The 23,237-nt window shown below is 38.9% G+C and overlaps 1 protein-coding gene across 1 annotated transcript in view; it reads left to right on the top strand.

The window, feature by feature from the left end:
* The first annotated feature begins 1,439 nt into the window (after positions 1-1,439).
* SUN3 (Sad1 and UNC84 domain containing 3) overlaps positions 1,440-23,237 on the top strand; it is a 41,217-nt gene continuing 19,419 nt past the window's right edge. The window contains exons 1-4 of the mRNA XM_017500840.2: positions 1,440-1,726; positions 4,876-4,937; positions 13,738-13,841; positions 22,430-22,470. Of these exons, the coding sequence (XP_017356329.1) occupies positions 1,605-1,726; positions 4,876-4,937; positions 13,738-13,841; positions 22,430-22,470 (329 nt within the window). The 5' untranslated portion in view covers positions 1,440-1,604. The remainder of the gene's footprint in view (positions 1,727-4,875; positions 4,938-13,737; positions 13,842-22,429; positions 22,471-23,237) is intronic.

Here is a 23,237-nt window from a genome sequence, read left to right on the forward strand (position 1 = left end):
GTGGACCATTCTAAGAAAATCAAGGCAGTGGCAGAGAGCCATATTTGAAGCCCTGATGCTGAAAAATAGTCCAGACCTGAAAAAAACAACACACAAGTGCTCACATTGAAAAGACTCTGAGTTATAAGTGAGGAAAAACAAAAACTAGTATCAAACCTGGATACACCAAAATAAAACGGAAAATATGGATAAACAGAAAATCTTAAAAACTACCAGAGAAATTGCCAAAAAAAAAAAATTGAAGAGGAATGAAAACCAGACAGAATTTTCATCAGCAACAATCAATCCACAAGACCGTGGAGTAGTATCCCCAAAGTGCTAAGATTGAAATCACTGTCATCCTAGAATTTATGCCCCAAATAAACTAGATTATCCTTCCCCTTAGCTATTCAATTTCTAGGTTTATGTTTAGAAAAACCTTGCGGTGTGCATATAACAACTTGCAATGAGCATTATTTCTTTCCAAAAAACTGAAAATAACCTAAGTATACATCTATAGAAGGACGAGTAAATGAATTGTGATGGATATATAATAAAACACCATAGAGTAATTAAAATGAGTGGAGTTAATATCTCAAGATAGACAATGTTGTAAGAAAACCAGGAGTGGCATATCATTTATTTTATGTTTTAAGCATGAAAACAATATTATCTTTAGATACAGATTTACATTGTAAAATATCAAAAATAACTAGAATAGAGTATATCAATTTTCATGTTGTAGTTGTCTGTGGAAAATAAGGGAGTGGGCTGAGATTTGGGGACACTTGGGGGTCTACCATTATATTTCTGATATTTTATTTATTAGAAAAGCACTGAAGTAGGCCAGTGTGGTGGCTCTCATGCCTGTAATCCCAGCATTTTGTGAGGCTGAGACAGGCAGATCACCTGAGGTTGGGAGTTCAAGACCAGCCTGACCAACATGGAGAAACCCTGTCTCTACTAAAAATACAAAATTAGCCAGGTGTGGTGGCACATACCTGTAATCCCAGCTACTTGGGAGGCTTGAGGCAGGAGAATCGCTTGAACCTGGGAGGCAGAGGTTGCAGTGAGCCAAGATCGCGCCATTGCACTCCAGCCTGTACAACAAGAGTGAAACTCCATCTAAGAAAGAGAGAGCGAGAGAAAGAAAGAAAGAGAAAGACAGAGAGAGAGAGGGAGAGAGGGAGGAAGGAAGGAAGGAAGGAAGGAAGGAAGGAAGGAAGGAAGGAAGGAAGGAAGGAAGGAAAGCACTGAAGTAAATATAGCAAAGCAAAACATCCAGATTTGCTATAGAAAAGCAGTACGTACATGGGGTGCCTTTGTATTATTCAGTGGATTTGACATATGGTACAATTAGGCCCTTGAAGAAGACAGGAGGATGTGTGTCCATGCCCTAGCTGGTCATGGTGGCCATCTGCATTATGTGGTGTCACAGAGGATGATGCAACAGAAGACTCAGAAGCTTTTCAAAATTCCCTCTTCAAGAAGAAACACCCATAGAGGAAGAAGACATTAAACAAAACAAATTACAAAACTGTATGTATAGTTCATGTTTTTCATAAAATAGGAAAGAGGATGAGTGTTCTTCATCCTGCCAGCTGTTTGTTCTTTGGTGAGGGATCATGAGTGGAAAAATGAAGGCGAGAATGGCTGCCATATTTTTCAGAGATTGCTCTGAAGAAGCCAGCGGTAGCGCCAGTGGCGATGCTTTGCTATCAGAGCACGAAAACCCTGATGCAAATGGGTAGGTAAACATAGCAGAGTGGTGTGCTGAGACTGTAGGTTTAATGTGTTACCTCCGTCACTTGTGCCCTGTTCACCTGGTATCTGTTACCTGACAGACAGTGTTTTCCCCCTTTATAGAGAAAATCATTTCCAAACAATTTCCTTTGAACGTTTTTCTTGATCACAGTACTTAGGCGTGATCACAATACTTCTATGTCAATGTATCTGGATTAACAACAGCAGACTGGGGACAAGGATTAAGAAAGGAGAGCCACCCTGTTTCAAAGAATAAGCCACAGCAACAGCAACTTAAAAACTTCCAGATAATTCACTTTTTTTTTTTTTTTTTCATTGGGCTAGCTTGTATAATCTTGGTGATATGCAGAGTTTAGAGGCGGGCTCAGGACTCTGGACACAGAGTGGCATTTATTACATTCTTGGGTGATAATTGACTAACAACTCTGGTAGGGGATGCACATTTTGAGTGAATCACCCTGTTTCCTCTAGCGGGAACATATGTGGGGATCATCTGTAAGGAGACAGCAGGGAATCCAAAGACCCCAAACCTATTTACAAATCCCCTGTCCATGTGCTGCCTTCTCAGAAAACAAAAACTGCAAGTAATGAAATAACTTTTCCATTGGTAACAAGGAAACACTTGCACAGAAACAAAATTGTCAATAAAAATAAAAGGAATACTACAAATTTATTGTACAAGGAGGGCAGCATTTCAAAATCACAGAAATAACAAAATGTGCTTGCTCCAAATGGCAGAATCCCACTGGCTGGGCAAAGGCACAGGAGTTTTGCATTGCAGAGCCTGGCAGCCAGTTTTCTAACAGAAAAAAAATGGAATTAATCTTTGGTAAATACGGTAATGTGATAATTGTCATTTAATTCAGCCCATCAGGAGAGCTCCTGTAAGCCACAATTTACCTTGAATAACCTTTTTTTTTTTTTTTTTTTTTTTTTTTTTTTTGAGACAGACTCTTGCTCTGTCACCAGGTTGGAGTGCAATGGCACAATCCCGGCTTACTGCAATCTCCACCTCTGAGGTCCAGCCGATTCTCCTGCCTCAGCCTCCTGAGTAGCTGCGATTACAGGCGCACGCCACCACACCCAGCTAATTTTTGTATTTTTAGTAGAGATGCGGTTTCACCATGTTGGCCAGGATGGTCTTGATCTCCAGACCTCATGATCCGCCCTCCTCAGCCTCCCAAAGTGCTGGGATTATAGGCCTGAGCCATGGCACCCAGCGACCTATGAATAACTTTTTTATTCAGTGGACCCCCTACCACTCTCCACAGGTCCAATAACATTTAAAAGGAAGAGGCTCAAGAATACACTTCCCTGAAGAGAAGAGAGTTAAGAAAATTCTCTTCTTAGTTGCTATCCACACTGTCCCACACTCCTGGATAGCTAACAGGCATGACTACTTTATGTAGGGGAGATAAGCTACTTAAAAATTCTGTGCTGGGGGAATTGAGTGGCCCACTCTAGTGAATGCCATTAATGGATGGTCCATGTTAATGTGATTTTTCTTATGTTTTAAGTAAAAATTTTTAGTTTGCCAACTTGTCATACTTTATCCAGAAGTTTACAGCCTTCACCTTAGCTTAATGTTATCATTTTAGCTTCCCTCTCCGTCCACCCTTCAGGGTTTTTTAAAAGGTTGGATGTGAAAAGTTTATCCTTATAACCACTTTGTAAAACTCTTTAGCAGAATCTACTCCAATGGATTATGAATAAATCCTATGACCCAGCAATTCCTCTCTTGGGAATATACTTAAATGAAATACATACTTGTCTTCATCAGAAACCGTGTATGAGAATGTTCATAGCTGCATTGCTTGTAATAATCTTTATAACAGCATTATTTATCATAGCTCCAAACACCCACCAATGCTAGGATGGATACCCACATGGTATATTCACACAATGGAATACTATACAGTCATAAGGATGAATGAACCACAACTATATACAACAGCACAGTTGACTCTCACAACTGTAAGGCTGGGAACAGGAGGCAGACAGATAGAGCCCATACCCACTTGAGTCCGTTTATAGATGGTTCAAACCCAGACAAATCTACTTAATGGGGATAGAGCTCAGGAGATCAGGTACCTTCAGAGGTGGAAGGTGTGGCATCTGATGAGGGCACAAGATGGGCTTCTGATGGGCTTGGGGTGTTTAACTGCTCAGGCTGCAATAAAAAAATACCACAGACTGGGTGGCTGAAACAACAGAAATTTCACAGTTTTGGAGTCTGGAAAGTCCAAGGTTCCAGCTGATTTGGTCTCTGGTGAGGGGTCTCTCCCTGGATTGCCTTCTCACTGAGTCCCCATGGAACCTGTCTTCTGAGTGCACAAAGAGAGAAAAATTTCTGGTCTCTCTTCCACCTCTTCTAACAATCCTGCTAGTTTAGACTCCCACTCACAACCTCTTTTAACCTTAATTAGCAATTAAAGCAATTAAAGACCCTATCTCTAAATACAGTAGCAATGGGCATGGGGTTTCAACAAATGAATTTGTGTCTGCAGTGTGGGGTGGGGTACAATTCAGTCCACAGCACTGAGTATGCTCAATTTCCAGTCCTGCGTTTCATGGATGTGTTCATTCTGTGAAGCATCACTGGGCTGCACAATTATACAGAAAAGAGCGCAAATCATATTTGCATAGCATACTATACTTCAACAGAGAGTAGGAAGAAAGGTCATGATGACTTCAAAGGATTTTATCAGATATTTGTTAATCGTCATAGTTCTTTAGCTTTATACCGAATTTCCATAAAATTAGAGCCTGATTTTTCCTTTTTTCTTAGTTAATTCTACGTTTGAGACCTCTAGAATACTGTCTTTGTTTTTTTCTTATAAGCAGTTTAAGTATACACATATGCTAGCATAGGCGTTACATATGTGAAAGTGAGAGGTATGATTGTATGTATGCCCACACATATATGCAGGTGAGTGTGTATCATCATGAAAATGACCTTCTCTCAATTTAAAAAATAGTGGATTGGAAATTAAAGTAATTCATAGACTCAACCTAGATTAAGCAAGAATGAGAACAAGTAAGTTTATTAACTTGGGTGTAGTGGCTAAAGTCCAAGTAAAATTCATGATGTTGTTAAATTCTTTTTTTAATCATTGTTTTTACTTTTTTTAGGGTAACTCGATCACGGAAGATTATTCTAAGTACAATGTTTACATTGACTTTTCTTATTGCAGGTAAGTCTTCATAAGTAATGATCCTTAAAGCCATTTCACAGAATATGTCTGCCTGGTGAGAGACAGCTCAACAGAGTGACTCATATTTGTAAATAAATGCCATGGAAAATGCTGGAGGTGACCTGCACATTCTTGAAGCTTTTTCTTTCTTTCTTTTTTTTTTTTGTAAATTTCTGATTGTAAAGGTAATATTGGATTTTTATTAGAAAATTAAGAAAGGACCTTTTTTCTCTTGGAATTGTGATTTTCTTTTTGTAAATTTTACAGTCCTGGATGTTGCTTTAAAGTTAAGAATTTCCAATATTTTTATTGCAACATATTATACATTTTATGTTTTCTAAATTTGGGCCACTCCACTTGGGAGGTTTTGACAACCAGAGACTCTTGCTCATCACACAGTCCCGAAGAAATTACTGCAGAATGTGCAGTTTGTAGTTTGTTTTTTTTCTTTTGAGACAGAGTCTCACTCTGTTGCCCAGGCTGGAGTGCAGTGGCGTGATCTCAGCTCACTGCAAACTCTGCCTCCTGAATTCAAGCAATTCTTTGCCTCAGCCTCCCAAGTAGCTGGGATTACAAGTGCCTGCCACCATACCTGGCTAATTTTTGTATTTTTAGTAGAGACTGAGTTTCACCATGTTGGCCAGGCTGGTCTTGAACTCCTAATCTTGTGATCCACCCACCACAACCTCCCAAAGTGCTGGGATTACAGGCGTAAGCCACCATGCCTGGCTAGTTTGTAGTTTCTTACTGGTCAATATCACACCCCACAACCCCCAGCACACTGAAATTGCTCTTTTGTATATTGACAACTTAAAGCATGGAGCTCCATTAAAATCAAGGTTTCAACCCAGTTAATGTTATGAAAAAGATCACATAGCATGTGATCTTTCTTATCTGACTTCTTTCACTTAGCATAATGTTTTTAAGGTTCATCCATATTCTAACATGTGTCAGTTCTTCATTCCTTTTTGTAGCTAAACAATATTCCATTGTATGTATATACCATATTTCATTTATCCATTTATCTATTCATGGGCATTTAGAGTGTTTTTATCTTTTGGCTATTGTGAATAGTGATGCTATGCCTAAGTGTATACATGTGCTTATTTGAACACATGTTCTCAATTCTTTCAAGTATATACCTAGGAATGAAATTTCTAGGGAGGAACCAGCAGACTGTTTTCCTCAATGGCTGCACTATTTTATATTTCCACAAGCAGTGTATAAGGAGTGCTATAGTTGGATATCTGTCCCCCCAAGGCTCATATTGAAATTTGACCCCCAATATTGCAGGTGGGGGCCTAATGGAAGGCATTTGGGTCATGAGGGCAGATTACTCATTAATTACTTGGTTCCATCCTTACAGTAATGAGTTGTCCCTCTATTAGTTCCTGTAAGAGCTGATTGTTAAAAAGAACCTGACCTCTTCCCACTCTCTCTTGCTCCCTCTCTCATCATGTGATCTCTGCACATGTTGACTCTTCTTTGCCTTTCGCTATGAGTGGAAGCAGCCAGAGGCCCTCACCAGCTGCAGATGCTGGTGCCATGCCTCTGGTACAGCCTGTAGAACTGTGAGCCATATAAGCCTCTTTTCTTTATAAATTGCCCAACCTCAGATATTCCTTTAGAGCATCACAAATGGATTAAAACAAGAAGTTCAATTTCTACACCATCTTTATCCTTTTTGTTATTATAGCCATCATGGTGGATGAAAAGTCATGTTTCATCATAATTTGATTTCTCTAAGGACTAATGATGTCAAGCATCTTTTTATGTGCATATTGACCATTTGTATGTGTTCCTTGGAGAAATGTCTATTAAAGTCTTTTGCTCATTTTTGATTAGGTTTGTCCTTTCATTGTTGAGTTGGAAGAGTTTCTTATATATTCTAGATACTAAACCCTTCTCAGATATATCTCTTGAAATCATTTCTTTCATTCTAGGTTGTTTTTACACTTTCTTTATAATGTGCTTTCATACACAAAGGCTTATAATCTTGAGAGTGTCATATCGAAGATTCCATTGCCAAATCTTAAGTTACGAAGATTTATCCCCTTTTATAAAGAGTTTTGTGGTTTTAGTTCTTATAATATTTAGGTAATTGACCCATTTTGAGTTCAGTTTTGTGTATGATGCAAGGGATCCAACTTCATTTTTTGGTGTGTGGATAGCCTATCGTCCCAGGACCATTTGCTGAAAATATTATTCTTTCCCTATAGAAATCTTTGACTGTCTTGTCCCCCTTTCCAAAAACCGAATTTGCTATAGTTAAATAGGTTTATTTCTGGATAGTCTAACCCATTGGTCTATATGTCTGTCATTATCCAATATCACACTGTTGGGATTTTGAAAAAGATAACTTTGAATCTGTGGAGAACTGTAGGTAGTTTTGCCATCTTAGCAATAGTAAATCTCCCAATTCATGAACATAAGTTGTCCTTCCCTTTATTTAGATCTTCTTTAATTTTTTTCAGCCACGTTTCATAATTTTTAGTTTTGATTCTAAAGTAAACCTCTTGTAAGTAGCATATAGTTGAATCATGTTTTTAAATGCATTCTGCCAGCCTCTGCCTTTTGATTGGAAAGTTTAATCCATTTTTATTTACATTAATTACTAATAAGGAATGACTTACTTCTGCCACTTTTCTATTTTTTAGAAAATCTATATCTTATTCCTTTTTTGTTCTTCCTTTTTCACTGCCTTCTTTTGTGTTTAACTGCTTTGTTGTAGTGTACTGTTTTAATTTTGTTCTGTTTCATTTTGTACATGTTTTTAGATATTTTCTTAGTGGTTACCATGGGGATTTCAACAAACACCTTACATTTATAACAATATAGTTTAAATTTATACCAAATTCACTTTAATAGAATGCAAATACTCTGCTCCTATTTAGGTCTGCTCCTCTTTTTTTGTTTGTTTTTTTCCTCCTTATGACCTCCATTCACTGGGATTGACTCCTCTTTATGTTGTCAAAAATTACATCTTTATACATTGGGTTCCTGCAATCATAGATTTGTAATTATGCTTTATAAATTTCTCTTTCAAATTAAGTGGGAAATAAAAAAGGAGTTACAAACCCAAAACAATAATACTGATTTCATATTTACTTCTCTGTTACCTTTACTGGAGATTTTGATTGCTTAATGTGGCATTGAGTTACTCTCTAATGTCCTTTCACTGCTGCCTGAAGGAATCCCTTTAGCATTGCCTGAAGGGCTGGTCTAGTGGCAAAGACACCATGAGCTTTTCTTTATCTTAAAATATCTTAATTTTTTCCTCAGCTGGAAGAATAGTTTTATCATATATAGAATCTTTTTTTATTTCAGCACTTTAAATATGTCATCCCACTGTCTTCTGGCCTCCATGGTTTCTGAAGAAAAAAATCAGGTGATAATCCAGCGGAGGTTTCCCCGTATATGACAAGGCATTGCTCTCTTCCTGCTTTCAAGATTCGCTCTGCGTTTTTATCTTTCAACAGTTTGATTATAATAGGTTTCAGCATGGGTCTTTTTAAGTTCGTTTTACTAGGAGTTTGTTGAGCTTCTTGGTTGTATAGATTCATGGCTTTTTATCAAATGGAACTTTTTCAGCCTTTTTTATTTTTATTTTTTTGAGACAGAGTCTTGCTCTGTCACCCAGGCTGGAGTGCAATGGCATGATCTCGGCTCAATGCAACCTCCCTCTCCCCAGTTCTAGCCATTCTCCTGCCTCAGCCTCCCTACTGTCTGAGATTACAGGCACCCGCCACCATGTGTGGCTAATTTTTGTATTTTATAGTAGGGACAGGGTTTCATCATGTTGGTCAGGCTGGTCTCAAACACCTGACTTCAAGTGATCTACCTGCCTTGGCCTCCCAAAGTGCTGAGATTACAGCATGAGCCACCACACCTGGCCCTCACCATTATTTCTTTAAATATTCTTTTCCTTGTTTAAAATTAAAAAATTTTTGATTTCTTGTGAGTACACAGTAAATATATATACTTATGGGGTACATGAGATGTTTTGATACAGGCATGCAATGAGAAATAATCATACCATGAAGAATGGGGTATCCATCCCCTCAAACATTTATCCTTTGTGTTACAAACAATCCAATTACAATCTTTTAGTTATTTTTAAATGTACAATTAAGTAATTTTTTACCGTAGTCACCCATTGTGCTCTCAAACAGTAGGTCTTATTTATCCTTTCTATTTTTTGTACCTGTTAACCATCCTCACCTCCTCCCTCTTCTACACTACCCTCTGCAGTTTCTGGTAATCATCATTCTACTCTCTATGTTCATGAGTTCAACTGTCTTAATTTTTAGCTCCCACAAATAAGCGAGAGCATGTGATATTTGTCTTTCTGTGCACGAGTTATTTCACTGAACATAATGATCTCCAATTCCATTCGTGTTGTTGCAAATGACATTATCTCATTCTTTTATATGGCTGAAGAGTACACCATTGCATATATGTACATTTTCTTTATCCATTCCTGTGTTGATGGACACTTAGGTTGCTTCCAGCTCTTAGCTATTGTGAACAATGCTGCAACAAACGGGAGTGCAGATATCTCTTTGATATACTGATTTCCTTTATTTTTGGTATATGCCCAATAGTGGGACTGCTGGATCATGTTAGCTCTGATAATCATTTTTTGAAGATTCTCCAAACTATTTTTCATAGTGGTTGTACTAATTTACATTTCCACCAACAGTGTATGAGGGTTCTCTTTTCTCCACATCCTCTCCAGCATTTGTTATTGCCTGTCTTTTGGATATAAACCATTTTAACTGGGGTGAGATGACATCTCATTTACATATTGATTTTCATTTCTCTGACAATCAATGAAACAGGCACATTTTCATAAACCTGTTTGCCATTTGTGTGTCTTTTTTTGAGAGATGTTTATTTGAATCTTTGGCCTATGTTTTTGATCAGATTAATAAGTTTTTTTTTCCTATAGAGTTATTTGAGCTCCTTACATATTCTTATTAATCCCTTGTCAGATGGGTAATTTATAAATATTTTCTCCCATTCTGTGAGTTATCTCTTCACATTGTTAATTGTATCCCTTGCTGTGCAGAAGCTTTTTAACTGTGATCCCATTTGTTGGTTTTTGCTTTTGTCGCCTGTGCTTGTGGGATACTGTTCAAGAAATTTTTGCCTAGATCAATTACCTGGAGGTTTTCCCCTAATGTTTTCTTACAGTTGTTTCATAGTCTAAAGTCTTAGATTTTAGCCTTTAATCCGGGGGTCTAGTTTCATTCTTCTGCATATAAATATCTAGTTTTCCCAGCACCATTTATTGAAGAGACGATGTTTTCCCCAGTGTATGTTCTTGGCACATTTGTCAAAAATCAGTTATCTATAAGGGTTCTCATTCTGTTCCATTGGCCTTTCTCTGTCTTTTTTTATGCCAGTACCATGCTGTTTTGGTTGCTAAGCTCTGTAGTATAATTTGAAGTCAGGTAATGTGATTCCTCCAATTTTCTTTTTGCTAAGAATAGCTTTGACTATTTTGGGTCTTGTGTGGTTGCATTTGAATGTTAGGGTTTTTTTTTTTTCTATTTCTGTGAAGAATGTCATTGGTATTTTGATAGAGATTGCATTAAATATGCAGATTACTTCAAGTAGTATGGACATTTAGCAACATTGATCTTCTAGTTTATGAACATGAACTATCTATTTTTTGTGTCCTCTTTAATTTCTTTCATCAATGTTTTACAGTTTTCATTGTAGAGATCTTTCACTTCTTTGGTTAATTCCTAAGTATTTAATTTTATTTGCAGCTACCGTAAATGAGATTACTTTATTGATTTTTCAGAGTGTTCACTGTTGGTATATAGAAATGCCACTGATTTTTAGTCCATTGACTTTATGTCCTGCAACACTACTGAATTTATCAGTTCTAATAGGTTTTTTGTGGAGTATTTAGGTTTTTTCCTAATATAAGATGATATCATCAGCAAGCAAGGATAATTTAACTTCTTTCATTGCAATTTGGATGCCCTTTATTTCTTTCTCTTCCCTTGTTCCTCTAACAAGGACTTCCAGTACTATGTTGCATAGCAGTGGTGAAAGTAAGCATCCTTGTCATGTTCCAGATCTTTGAGGAAAGCCTTTCAGTTTGTTCCCATTCAGTGTTATACTAGCTGTAGATCTGTCTGTCACACATGGCTTTTATTAAGTTGAGGTATGTTCCTTCCATACCCAATTTTTTGAGGATTTTTGTCATGGAGAGATGTTGAATTTTATCCAAATGCTTTTTCAGTATCAATTGAAAAAACATTATATGGTTTTTATCCTTCATTCTATTGCTATGATGTATCACATTGATTGATTTGCATATGGCTAATTTGCATATGTTGAACCATCCTTGCATCCTGGGGATAAATCTCACTTGGTCATGAAGAATAATCTTTCTAATGTACTGTGGAATTCAGTTTGCTAGTATTTTATTAAGAGTTTTTGTATTAATATTTATCAGAGATATTGGCCTATAGTTTTCATTTTTGTTTTTTGATGTGTCTTTATCTGGTTTTGGTATCAGGGTAATATTGGCCTTATAGAATGAATTTAGAAGTATTCCATTCTCTATTTTTCAGAATAGTTTGGGTGAGATTGGTATTAGCTCTTCTTTAAATGTGTGGTAGAATTCAGCAATGAAGCCATGGGATCCTGGGATTTCCTTTACTGGTAATTTTTTTTATTATGGCTTTAATCTCATTACTATTTATTGGTCTGTTCAGGTTTTGAATTTCTTCCTGGTTCAATCTTGGTAGATTGTATGTGTCTAGTAATTTGTCCATTTCTTGTAGATTTTCTAATTTATTGGCATACAGTTGTTCATAGTAGCTATTAATGATGCTTTAAATTTGTGCTGTATCAGTTTTAATGTCTCCTTTATTATTTCTAATTTCATTTGTATCTTCTCTTTTTTTTTCTTAATCTGGCTAAAGGTTTATCAATTTTGTTTAACTTTTCTAAAAACTATTTTTCTATTGATCTTTTGTATTGTTTTCTTCATTTCAATTTTATTTATTTGTGCTCTGATCTTTATTATTTCTTTTCTTCTACTCATTTTGGGTTTGGTTTGCTCCTGCTTTTCTAGTTCTTTAAGGTGCATCTAAATTATGTCATTTATTTGATGCTTTCCTCTTTTTCAGTATAGGCACTTATAGCTATAATCTTCCCTCTTAGTACTGCTTTTGCTGTATCCCATTGGTTTTGTTTATTTCTTCAAATATTCTTTATGCCCCTTTCTCTCATAATTCCAATGTCAGATTCCTCAGGTATGATTTCTGTCATTTTCTCCTCTTGAATGGGTCATACTTTCCTGTTTCATTCCATGCCATGTAATTTTGCAAATTGAGCATTTTAATATTGTAATGTAATATCTCTAGAAATCAGGTTTTCCTCTTCCCCAGGGTTTGCCAGCTATTGCATGTTAAAGGCTTCAGTCACTTCTTTGTTTAGTAACATTTTCAAACCATTTTTTAAGACTGTGTTTCTTGTAATGTATATTTTCTATTGCATGATCTCAGTGGTTAGCCACCGATTTAACACATATTTCCTTGAATTCCTGAATCCAGAGAGAGAGAGACAGACAGACAGACAGAAACAGAGACAGGGAGATTACTCTTTCAGTCTTTGCAGCTTGGCTCTAAGCTGGGACACTCTTCAAGGCTAAGCCAGGCCACCTAAAACTCTGCCTTAGCCTGTCCTGCTTAAACACAATCTACAGATCCACCAGAGGTGCAAGCTGGTATCTTCTTGAGGGTCATTTACAAATGTGTATCCAGTCCTAGAAATGAATATTACATTCTCTCTTTTCTAGTACATGATACAGCAGTCTTCCTGAGCCCTTATTCCAGCAAGAGACTGCCTCTTTATTCATGGGCTTTGGGGTCTGTCTGCCACTTTCATCATCTACTGTCCTTTGTCCCAGTTGGCCTTGGGCAGTGTGTCTTTGAACCCTTTCAACAGATATTGCCAACTCCTAGAAAGCTATGGGGGTGGAATAAACACAGGTCAGCTTCTGTGCCAGCTCTCAGGGAACCACTTGATGGATCAAAAACCATTGCCATGGTATTTTAAGAACAATGTTTATATTGAAGGAATGTGAAATGCTGTCCCTATAGCTGCCACCACCGGGTTGGGAAATGGAAGATGGTAGTCAGGTAAACAAAAATGCTACATGCTCTGTTACTAGAAACTAGCCCCCCTATCCTTAGTTATCTGGTTGCTGTAGGTTTTGGATTAGATTCCAGAGTTCTAAAAATGTTTATTCTGTCCATCTTTACCAGCTGTATTGTTTTTTTGTTTGTTTGTTTGTTTTTGAGATGGAGTTTCGCTCTTGTTACCCAGGCTGGGGTGCAATGGTGCGATCTCGGCTCACTGCAACTTCTGCCTCCTGGATTCAAGCAATCCTCCTGCCTCAGTCTCCCGAGTAGCTGAGACTATGGGCATGCGCCACCATGCCCAGCTAATTTTTGTATTTTTAGTAGAGACGGGGTTTCACCATGTTGACCAGGATGTTCTTGATCTCTTGACCTCGTGATCCATCCGCCTCGGCCTCCCAAAGTGCTGGGGTTACAGGCGTGAGCCACTGCACCCAGCCTACCGGATATATTGTTTATATGGAGGCCTGATTCTTTGTGTGTACTATTCCACCATTTTCCATGATGTCACCCAAGGATCTGATATTCTTAACAGTAATTCTTCATGTTTAGGGAAATTCTTATGAATACATGTAAAATATTTTATGTTTCCAGATAAACTCTGTAATCAGAGTTTATCTTTTCTTTAACAGGATTCCTAAGTCATCAGTGGCTTAAAGAAACAGAGGATCCTCAGAAATCCAGACAATTATACACCATAATTGCAGAATATGGTTCAAGGCTTTATAAATATCAGGTGATGTTTTGTTAATTCATTTTGTCTATCACTCATTAAAGTTTAATATGCTAAAAGGCTAATCCAACTTTCAATATGTTATCATTGTTTCATGAGAGAATATCTAATAAAATTAATGTAGGAAATGGAATTCTGTTAAGTAGTTTCTATAGTTTGAATGTGACCACCAAACCTCATGTTGAAATTTAGTTGCCATTATAACTGTTCAGAGGTAGGACCTTTAAAAAGTGATTGAGTCATGAGGGCTCTGAATTAATGCCGTTATCACTGGAGTGGGATAGTCAACTGAAAAGTGGGCTCCTAATAAAAGGACTAGTTGGGCCCCATTTCTCTCTCTATCTCATGTGTTCATGTGACCTTTCACCCTTTTGCCGTAGAATGACCCTCACCACATGCCAGTCCCATGCTCTCAGATTTCCAAGCCTCCAGAACTGTGAGCCAAACAAACTTCTGTTGTTTATAAAATATCCAGGCTGTGGTGTTCTGTTACAGCAGCAGAAAGCAGAATAAGACAATAGTTTCATAGCTATGAGGTCCTGAAAATTCTCCAGTTTCTCAAGAGAATCTCAAGCACAAATAAAATAGCAAATAAATTTTTATCATCAATTTCTGCCTGACACTGAACAGGAGTGAGGCACTTCCCTTTGTCCCGAAGCTAGTTAGAGCTAAGTGGGCTTAGACTGAGGCCAGTCATTGAATGTCCTCTTTCTGATCCACCCCACCCCCAGCATTCCAGTATAAGCCTTGTCCATTCTATGCTCAGAAACTCAGAAGACTGGAGGGAGGAGGGTGGCAGTGCAACCACACACCAAATTCACCTTGCCCGCTGTCTTGGCAGAGCCAATTCATCAAGACAGGGGCGTTGCAATGGAGAAGGAATAATTCACACACAGCCAACTGTGCAGGACTGGAGTTTTATTATTACTCAAATTAGTCTCCCCGAGCATTTGAGAATCAGAGTTTTAAAAGCTAATTTGGCAGGTAGGGGCTTGGGAAGTAAGAAATGCTGACTTGTCAGTTTGGAGATGAAATCATAGAGGGTCGAACTGAGGTTTTTCTTGCTGTCTTCTGTTCCTGGGTATGATGGCAGAATTGGTTGAGCCAGATTACCAGGTCTGGGGTGTCAGTTGATCCACCCAGTTCAGGGTCTGCAAAATATCTCAAGCACTGCTCTCAGGTTTTACAATAGTGATTTTATCTCCAGGAACAATTTGAGGAGGTTTAGACTCTTGGAGCCAGAGGCTGCATGACCCCTAAACACTAATTTCTAATCTTGTAGCTAATTTGCTAGTCCTAAAAAGGCAGACTGGTCCCCAAGCATGAAGGAGATCTTTTCGGGAAAGGGCTATTGTCCATTTTATTTCATAGTCAAACCGTGAACTGAATTCCTTCCCAAAGTTAGTGTGACCTATTCCCAGAAATGAACAAGGACAGCTTATATGTTAGAAGCAAGATGGACACGGTTAGGTCTGGTCTCTTTCACTGTCATAATTTCCTCCATTATCGTTTTTGCAAAGGTGGTTTTAGCAGGAGCTATGACCAGGTTACTGCTGCTCTGTGGGAAGATGGGACAGACATATTGACCTATCTATATACATTGGCTTGGCTCTGTTTCTTTAGACAACCCTGACTAATACACCCATGAGTTTATCTGGCAGGTTCTGTTAGGGCCTGAATATTGGGTGGCCCCTTTGCCCACAGTCTTCTGCTGCAGATCTTTGCGAGATGGTTTCTTCCTGAATTCCAGCTAGCTTGGATGTCTCCTTCTCAGACAGGCTTCTGTGACCACCCAAACTACCTGTGACAATATCCAGGTGGAGGTGCATCCTAGTTTTACCCTTGCTTTATCTTAGACACTCATTGATGTCTTTACCAGCTTTCTTCCTGCTTTCTCCCCTTTTAACTAAAATGTAAAGATCAAGGAGCTTGTCTAGAGCCTGAAAAGGTCCCCGGGTAAATGGAGGCTTAATTATATACACTAACAAATAAACAAATGATCTGAGACTAAACACATTTTTAAAAACCATCCTTCCCTTCTACCTTCAATTTTAGACTAACTAGCATACTCAACAGCAAACTCAACTCTTTAAAAATGTCTAGTCAGCCCAATGAGGTGGCTCATTGCTATAATCCCAGCACTTTGGGAGGCTGAGGTGGGCAGATGGCTTGACTCCAGGAGTTCAAGACCAACCCAAACAACAAAAAATTAGTCGGACCTAGTGGCACATGCCTATGCTCCCAGCTACTCTGAAGGCTGAGGTGGCAGGATCACTTGAGCCTGGGAGGTTGAGGCTGCAGTCAGCCATGCTGCCAGGCTGCTCGTGCCAGTGCACTATAGCCTGGGCGAGATAGAAAGACTCTCCGTCTCTAAATATAAAATTTCTATGGCTGTGTTTCTAAGGACAGTATTTTTCGTGAGATTGAGGTTGAGGTTGAGCTAGAGCAATGATTATTTAATTTTTGACCAGTGTTAACCTGGTTTTCACACAGACAAGAGCTCTGTCAGAAACTACTGAAGACTGATTGTAACTTATTTTTATGTAAGCTCTTTATAAATCCCAAACTACATGAAGTAGACACTGTTTTGTGACATGTTTTTATTTATTTAGTAATAGATTTTTTTTTTGAGACAGGGTCTCCCTCTGTCACTCAGACAATCTTGGCTCATTGCAACCTCTGCCTCCATGGCTCAAGTGATCCTCCCACTTCAGTCTCCCAGGTAGCTTGGACTACAGGCATGTGCCACCATGCCTGGCTAATTTTTGTATTTTTGGTAGAGACAGGGTTTTGTCATGTTGCCCAGGCTGGTCTCGATCTGCTGAGCTCAAGCGATTACTGGTGTGAAACACTGCACTTGGCCAGTAATAGATTTTAAATATGTTTTGTTTCCTTTAGATATCTTATCATTGCAATTAATGGAAGATAAAATATTCCAATGAATACTATTTTCAATGAATACTCATTTCTAAATAATTGGATTGTCTCTAATTTTTTAAATATTATAAATATAAACATCCTACAGCTAAATCAATTTGCCTATCCTTGATTACTGACTTAGGATAAACTCTTAAAAAAAATAAGTAAAGAATATTCACAATTTTTAGGTGACCTTGTTTTCAAATTGAATCCTAATGATTTGCTACTGCTTTTCAAACCGCTGGATCTATCTCCCCATATTCCACCATGGAGAACAGGATAATGGTAATAATCATGCATCAGAAGGGATCCTAAGAACACTAAATATATATTACACATTATCCTCAAAATGACCTTTCAGTAAGAGTATTACTAAATTTATAGATTAGGAAGCTGGATCAGCACAATGAAGGAAAGCAGCCTGTGGTCACACCACTGCATATTCCAAAGTTGAAATGGTCCTCCCTGAGGACCCAGATTTTGTTGAGAATGGGCCTGCCATTCAGACGAAGACTTTGCTGACTACTATACTGAGAACAAAACTGTATTGTCACTTGCCACTTTCAAAGTGTGTCACCAGCACAGTCTTACTGCATTTGTGCTGCTATAACAAAATGCCATAGACTGGGTAGCTTATAAAGAACAGAAATGTGTTTCTCACAGTTCTGGAGGCTGGGAAATCTGAGATCAACGCATGAGCATTCTTGTTTAATGAGGGCGTTCTTGTGTCTTCAGGTGGCAGAAGGTGGACGGGCAGAAGGGGCCTAAAGTAGTTCCTTCGAGCTTTTTATTAAGGCGCTAATTCTAATTCTCTTCACGTGAGTGGTGCCTTCATGACTTGATCAGTCCCCCAAAGACCCTACCTCTTAATACCACCACAATGGGGATTAAGTTTCAACATGAATTTTGAAAGAGACATAGATATTCAAGCCAAAGCAATCATAGTGGTGAGTTCAAGAACAGTGACTTCAAATTACTTACTCCAATATTTAATAGGTTTCTATCTTAAAACTGATATTAAACAGAAAGCTTAGCTATTTACCCAGGGCACAGTCTTCAATCACTATAGTTTGTAGGATTCACCTTAAAGTTATATGGTTTAATATTAGATGTCTTATGGGACTTCATTGAGAAAAAAAAAATTTTAATGACCATGTAAGAAATTTGCTAACACGTCATTGAATTTATCCTGGTTCAAATCACTAGAGCTATGTTCCAAGGCATAAAGCTTTGGGTCTCAGTCAACATTATCTGAAAAAAAAAAAAAAAAAAAAAAAAAAAAAAAAAAAAGCCTATAGCTATTTCTCTGCCAGCCTCTACCTAATGCCTTCATATAACAGGAGGCTGTGAATTGACAGCATATGCAGACAGAACTTACCTTGATCCATGGTGAGGATGGGCACAGGGGCTTTGTTGCTGAAAACAATATCCCTGGAGGCTGTGTCCTCTTAACAAGTGCTCTGGACATTTTCACATCTAATGAGTCTTTGCCTGATGTAGGCTTTGTTATGAGGCCAACAGCCTACAGGGAGGGATCTTTCAGGAAAAAGGTTCCTAGGACACTGAACCTCCATCTCATTGCCAGGAATGTTGCAGAAAGGTAATAACTATACATGAAGCAGCCTCTAGAACACTTTTGATTTTCTTTTTCCACATTACGGATGTGGTAAATTTTGGTCATTAGCCTGCCCCCTCCGCCACACCCTGTGTGGTTGCTGTGATCCTCTAAAATAAATTTATAGCCCACAGCTAATAACTTTCAAGAATTTCAGGCACAAGTAGGTTACAACCTCATCCATCTTTTGTTATCTTGTTTTTCCAATATTTATTTTCTCTTCACTTTCACTTCCTCACTTACTGTTTTCTCCTACACGTTCTTATACCATATATGTTCCTATAGGGGAACTCACCTGAAATGCTTTTGGGAATAAGGCAAAATAAAAATGTTTTTAAAATTGTGAAAAAATTTATTTCTCAAGGAACCTTCCAGTTCATTTATCAGGAAATTAATTGAGCAGTATTTTCTATACGTTATTTTAAGGTTAAAACAGAAAAAAGAAACAAATTGAAAACACTGCTCCTACTGACATGGAACTTGCTCAAACAGAATGTGAAAAGCTGGAAGTGAGAATCTCTACCAATGATAAGCTTCCAAACTCACATCCTTTGTCAAAATATAAATGTTGATGAGAACATATAAGAAACGTAATTGTTCAGAAAAAAGCAAAGCAGTATTTTTCCTGTGTACCACACTACATTCCATGTTGACACCATTATCATACATGACACAACAGCATCACACAAGACACAACACATTTATAGTGTGTTGAACTATTCTGGGCAAAGCAAACTGATAAAAAGCCAGTCTTTGAAACAGGAAAGAAGATTAATTACTGAGGAAAGATGGGGTACTATTTCCCAGATAACACATTGATGGTCACTGTAAGAGGTTGAAAGGTGATCCCCAAAAAGATATGTCTACCTTCTGACCCCCAGAACCTGGGATTGTGACCTTTACTTGGGAGAAGGGTCTTTGCAGATGGTTCTTGAGATGAAATTGTCCTAGATTACATAGATGTGTCCTAAATACAACGACAGGGGTCTCTTTAGAAGACTTACGGAGGAGAGACACACAGAGAGGAGCAGAGGAGGCCACGAAAAGGCAGAGGCAGAGATTGGAGTGACACAGCCACAAGCCTAGGAACACCCAGAGCCACTGGAAGTTAGAAAAGGCAAGAACAGAATCTCCCTGAGGACTTTCAGTGGAGTGTAGCCATGTGGACACATTGACCTCACATTTCCAGCCTCCAGAACAGTGACAGAATACATTTCCATTGTTTCAAGCCACCATGTTTGCAATCACTTGTGACAAGAGCCCCAGGAAACTCATAGGGTCCCTTCGAGTTCCCTGTTGGGCACCTGAAGTGTGAGCTTTGCTGCTGCAAGAAAGTGGTCCTTAAACACAGAGGTGTCTGCTTCCCAGCCTGGCAGGGAGAGGATGTGGGTAGCACAGAATATTCTGGAAACTGCTGCTGGAATGTGGGTAACCCCCCAATATGGGCACCGAGGAAAGAGACCTAAGCAGAACCCTGGCACAGTTAGTGCCTGAAGAATATCTCAGTTTATAGTGTTACTATTCAGCTATTTTCTTTTATATAACCCTTTATATAATTACATATTAGTTTACAGAATTAGGGCTTGAAGAATCCCTTTATATAATCCTCTATATATAATCATATAATGTTGATTGTATGAGTGCCTAAAGAATATTTCCCTAAATATATATAATTATATCTTAGTTTATAATCAGAAGAATGCCTAGAGCAGACATAGTGCAGACCATGATTTAGGGAAAAACAGTTATACCACGACAAGAATCCATGGCCCAGGTGGCAGCATTCAGTATCATAAAGATGCCCGCTGTATGGCAGGCTTAGGGCAAGAGCCACTCCTCCTGATAAAGGAGTTGTAGGACCTTGCTCCAGTTCTTGTGGAAGGCCGCCCTCAGACCTGCAATCCACCTTGGTGACTGTGAACTTTATCAGCTCTTGCTACTGTGCTGTTCAAAAAGCATCTTCCCATAGAACTCATTGGAAGCTGCCAGAAGGTGGCGGTAACCTTGACAGCTCTGTCCACTACTGTGTGACTTAAAGCGTCCTCCTATAAATCTTCTTAGAAGTAGTTTCCCATAGATAGAAGTATTGCACACTGCACCCTCTTCACTGCGCACGGCCCACCTTCAAGCCTCGGTGACCTAATGGGGGTGGACCCCTTACTGCACACAGCCCTTGCCTTGATGGGAATGGGCCCCTTGCTGCGCACTGTCCACTTTCAAGCCTCAGTGGCCTAATGGGGGTGGACCCCTTACTGCACACGGCCCTTGCCTTGATGGGAATGGGCCCCTTGCTGCTCACAGTCCACCTCCTGGCCTAAGTGACCTAATGGAGGTGGACCCCACGTTTTATTGCTTATGACCCTATCACTATCCTTAAAGATGATTTCGTGCACTGCCCTGCCCCCTAACCTATACACAATAAGTACTCACGCTTCTGGACATTCCAGGCCTCGCCTGACTCCGCTTATAAGCTGTGTGGCCCCCTGAGCCCAGCTGTATTTTCCTTGTACTTCTGTGTCCTGTTTCTTTATCTCTTGGACCCTGCACCTCAGCACAGCATAAGGCACACCCCACGACCCTGTGGCGCCATCAGCTCTACACTGGAATCCTCCAAGATTTAAGTTTAAACCCAAGGAAACATTGTTTGAGTCAGTCTTCGTTCTCACACTTGATCATCCCTCCATTCTGATCTACACTATTTTCTTGGCACATAGTCAAAGATACTTCCTTTTAATTGATAAGCCACTTAAATACAACCTGTCAGGGTAGGGGAGTTCCAGACTGTAAAGAAAGGATGTCAGAGACCATTCCTCAATGGCCAGTGTTGACTGTTTTCACTGGAATTCTCTGGGGAAGAGATCCCCCTTCACACTTGTCCTCCCCTTCTCACCAACTCGCCCACACTCTTGTTGGCTTCTGAGCCCTTCTCGATTGGTGCCCCAAGGTGCTCTCTTTTGCCCCCCCCCATTCTCTGTGGGTAATATTATTGACCTTCTCCAACCATCTCATGTTGGAATAGGGGTTATGCATGTATGCATATGTGATGTGCATATGAGCATGTGTGTTTGTGTGTGTGAGTGTGTGTTGGTGAAGTGTGTGTGTTTGTCTGTGTATGTGTCTCATGCTGGGTAGAGAAAGGTAAGAGAGTGCAGGGCTTTGGGACATGAAAAGACAAGGAAGGTCGTCTGCTGTAGGACACACACAGGATGAGCTAAGGGGCGCAGAGGTGCTGGCTACCCAGGCCTACACCACTGAGGTCTTTTCAGTGACAAGAAGAGGCAGCTAGGCCATACCCCATTCCAGGCTGAGGAATAGGCAGTGCAGTAGTGCAGACCAGAGTGCTGTCTGCATTCCGGCATCCTCCATCTCTCCAGTGTTTACATTTTCACTGATCACCTCCACAGCATCCTCACAGCCACATGTGATGTCCAAACATTAACTCTGCCTTTTCCTGGTTTCTTTTCTTGGTTTTGGCACCACCAAGACCATTCCGTACCAGAAATCATCTGCATCAGACATGTCACCAGTGTTAGAGAAATTTCTGCAACTTTCTTATTGTTAATGTAACCCAAAAGTAATCACATCCCCTAAGTGGGAGGCTCCCTTCTTGTTCAGGGACAAACCCAAAGAGCCCAGCATGGCCCTCTAATGCCACCACGTGCTTCTTGGGCCTTCCCACATCCACCAGGGGCGCGTCTCCCCCTTCTCCTCCCTTCCCTCTCTTCCTCCTCCCTCTACGCTTTTCCTTTTCCAACCTCCCTCTCTCCTCCTCCTCAGACTGTGTTCAGGCCTTTACAGTCTTGAGAAACAGGAAATGATGTACCCATCCAAGAGCTCCCATTGAATGTCACCCATTAAATAGGTCCCCTTCAAATCCATAGGTGAGGCTGGGAAAGAGACAGGCCTCTCAGAGGATGCCCCTGCGTTCCAGCCAGCGCGTCTGTAGATCAGTAGTGAATGTGCTATTTATTTCCTTTTTCTGAGAAAAAAAAAAAAAAAACAACTTTATTTGAATAAGCAGAATTCAGAATGATTTATCTTTTACTGTTGTTTTCAGGCTAGACTTCGTATGTCTAAAGAACAACTGGAACTTTTAAAGTGAGTGAATTTTTTTTGCCATGTGCCTCTTTTTGGTGTGGTTTCAAATACTGAAATGTTTTTGTACAGAAAAGTATGGGAAAGAAAAGTTGCTTCCTGAAATAATTCAAAATTTCACTCCCAGAAATACCTATTATTAATCTTTAATGACATTATTCCTAGCATTTCTCTATGTAAATATGCAAACGGAAAGCAAGGAGGAAGAAAAAGAAAAAAAAGGAGATAGAAAAAATTAAAAGGTTAGAGGTGAATTAATCTACACATGCTGCATTTAGTATTAAAAACAGTACATTTATTGTTATTCAGATTTATCAGAAGAAGGAAACAACCCAAGAAAAATGGCCTCCTCTCACTTACGTATATACATGATTTAAAATTTTAAACATCAAACAGTAACATTTTTCATACTTTAGAAAATTACTTGCCCTTTTATATATTTCCACTTCTATGGAGCATTCCTTAACAAAATACACACTGAGGTGTGCTTTCCCTATTATTTATGATTATTAAAAATGGAAAACAAGCCTATAAGAAAAATAGGCCAATGGTTAAATACATTGGAATATATTCATGAAATGAAGAATTATAAAGCCATTTAAATAGTTTTAAAATAGGTTTGGTGATTTAGAAGTGTAGTGGAGACACAAAATTATAAATATGATTTTGTTACTAATTTTTTGCATGAAATAAAAACTGGTAGAAAGTCATTAAAATTTAATGGTGTTTATTTCTTCTAAATGTCTGGGTTTTTTCCCAATTTTAAACAT

Source organism: Cebus imitator, unplaced genomic scaffold (genome assembly GCF_001604975.1).
Source record: "Cebus imitator isolate Cc_AM_T3 unplaced genomic scaffold, Cebus_imitator-1.0 Scaffold272, whole genome shotgun sequence".
In the NCBI taxonomy this organism is placed as follows: domain Eukaryota; kingdom Metazoa; phylum Chordata; class Mammalia; order Primates; family Cebidae; genus Cebus; species Cebus imitator.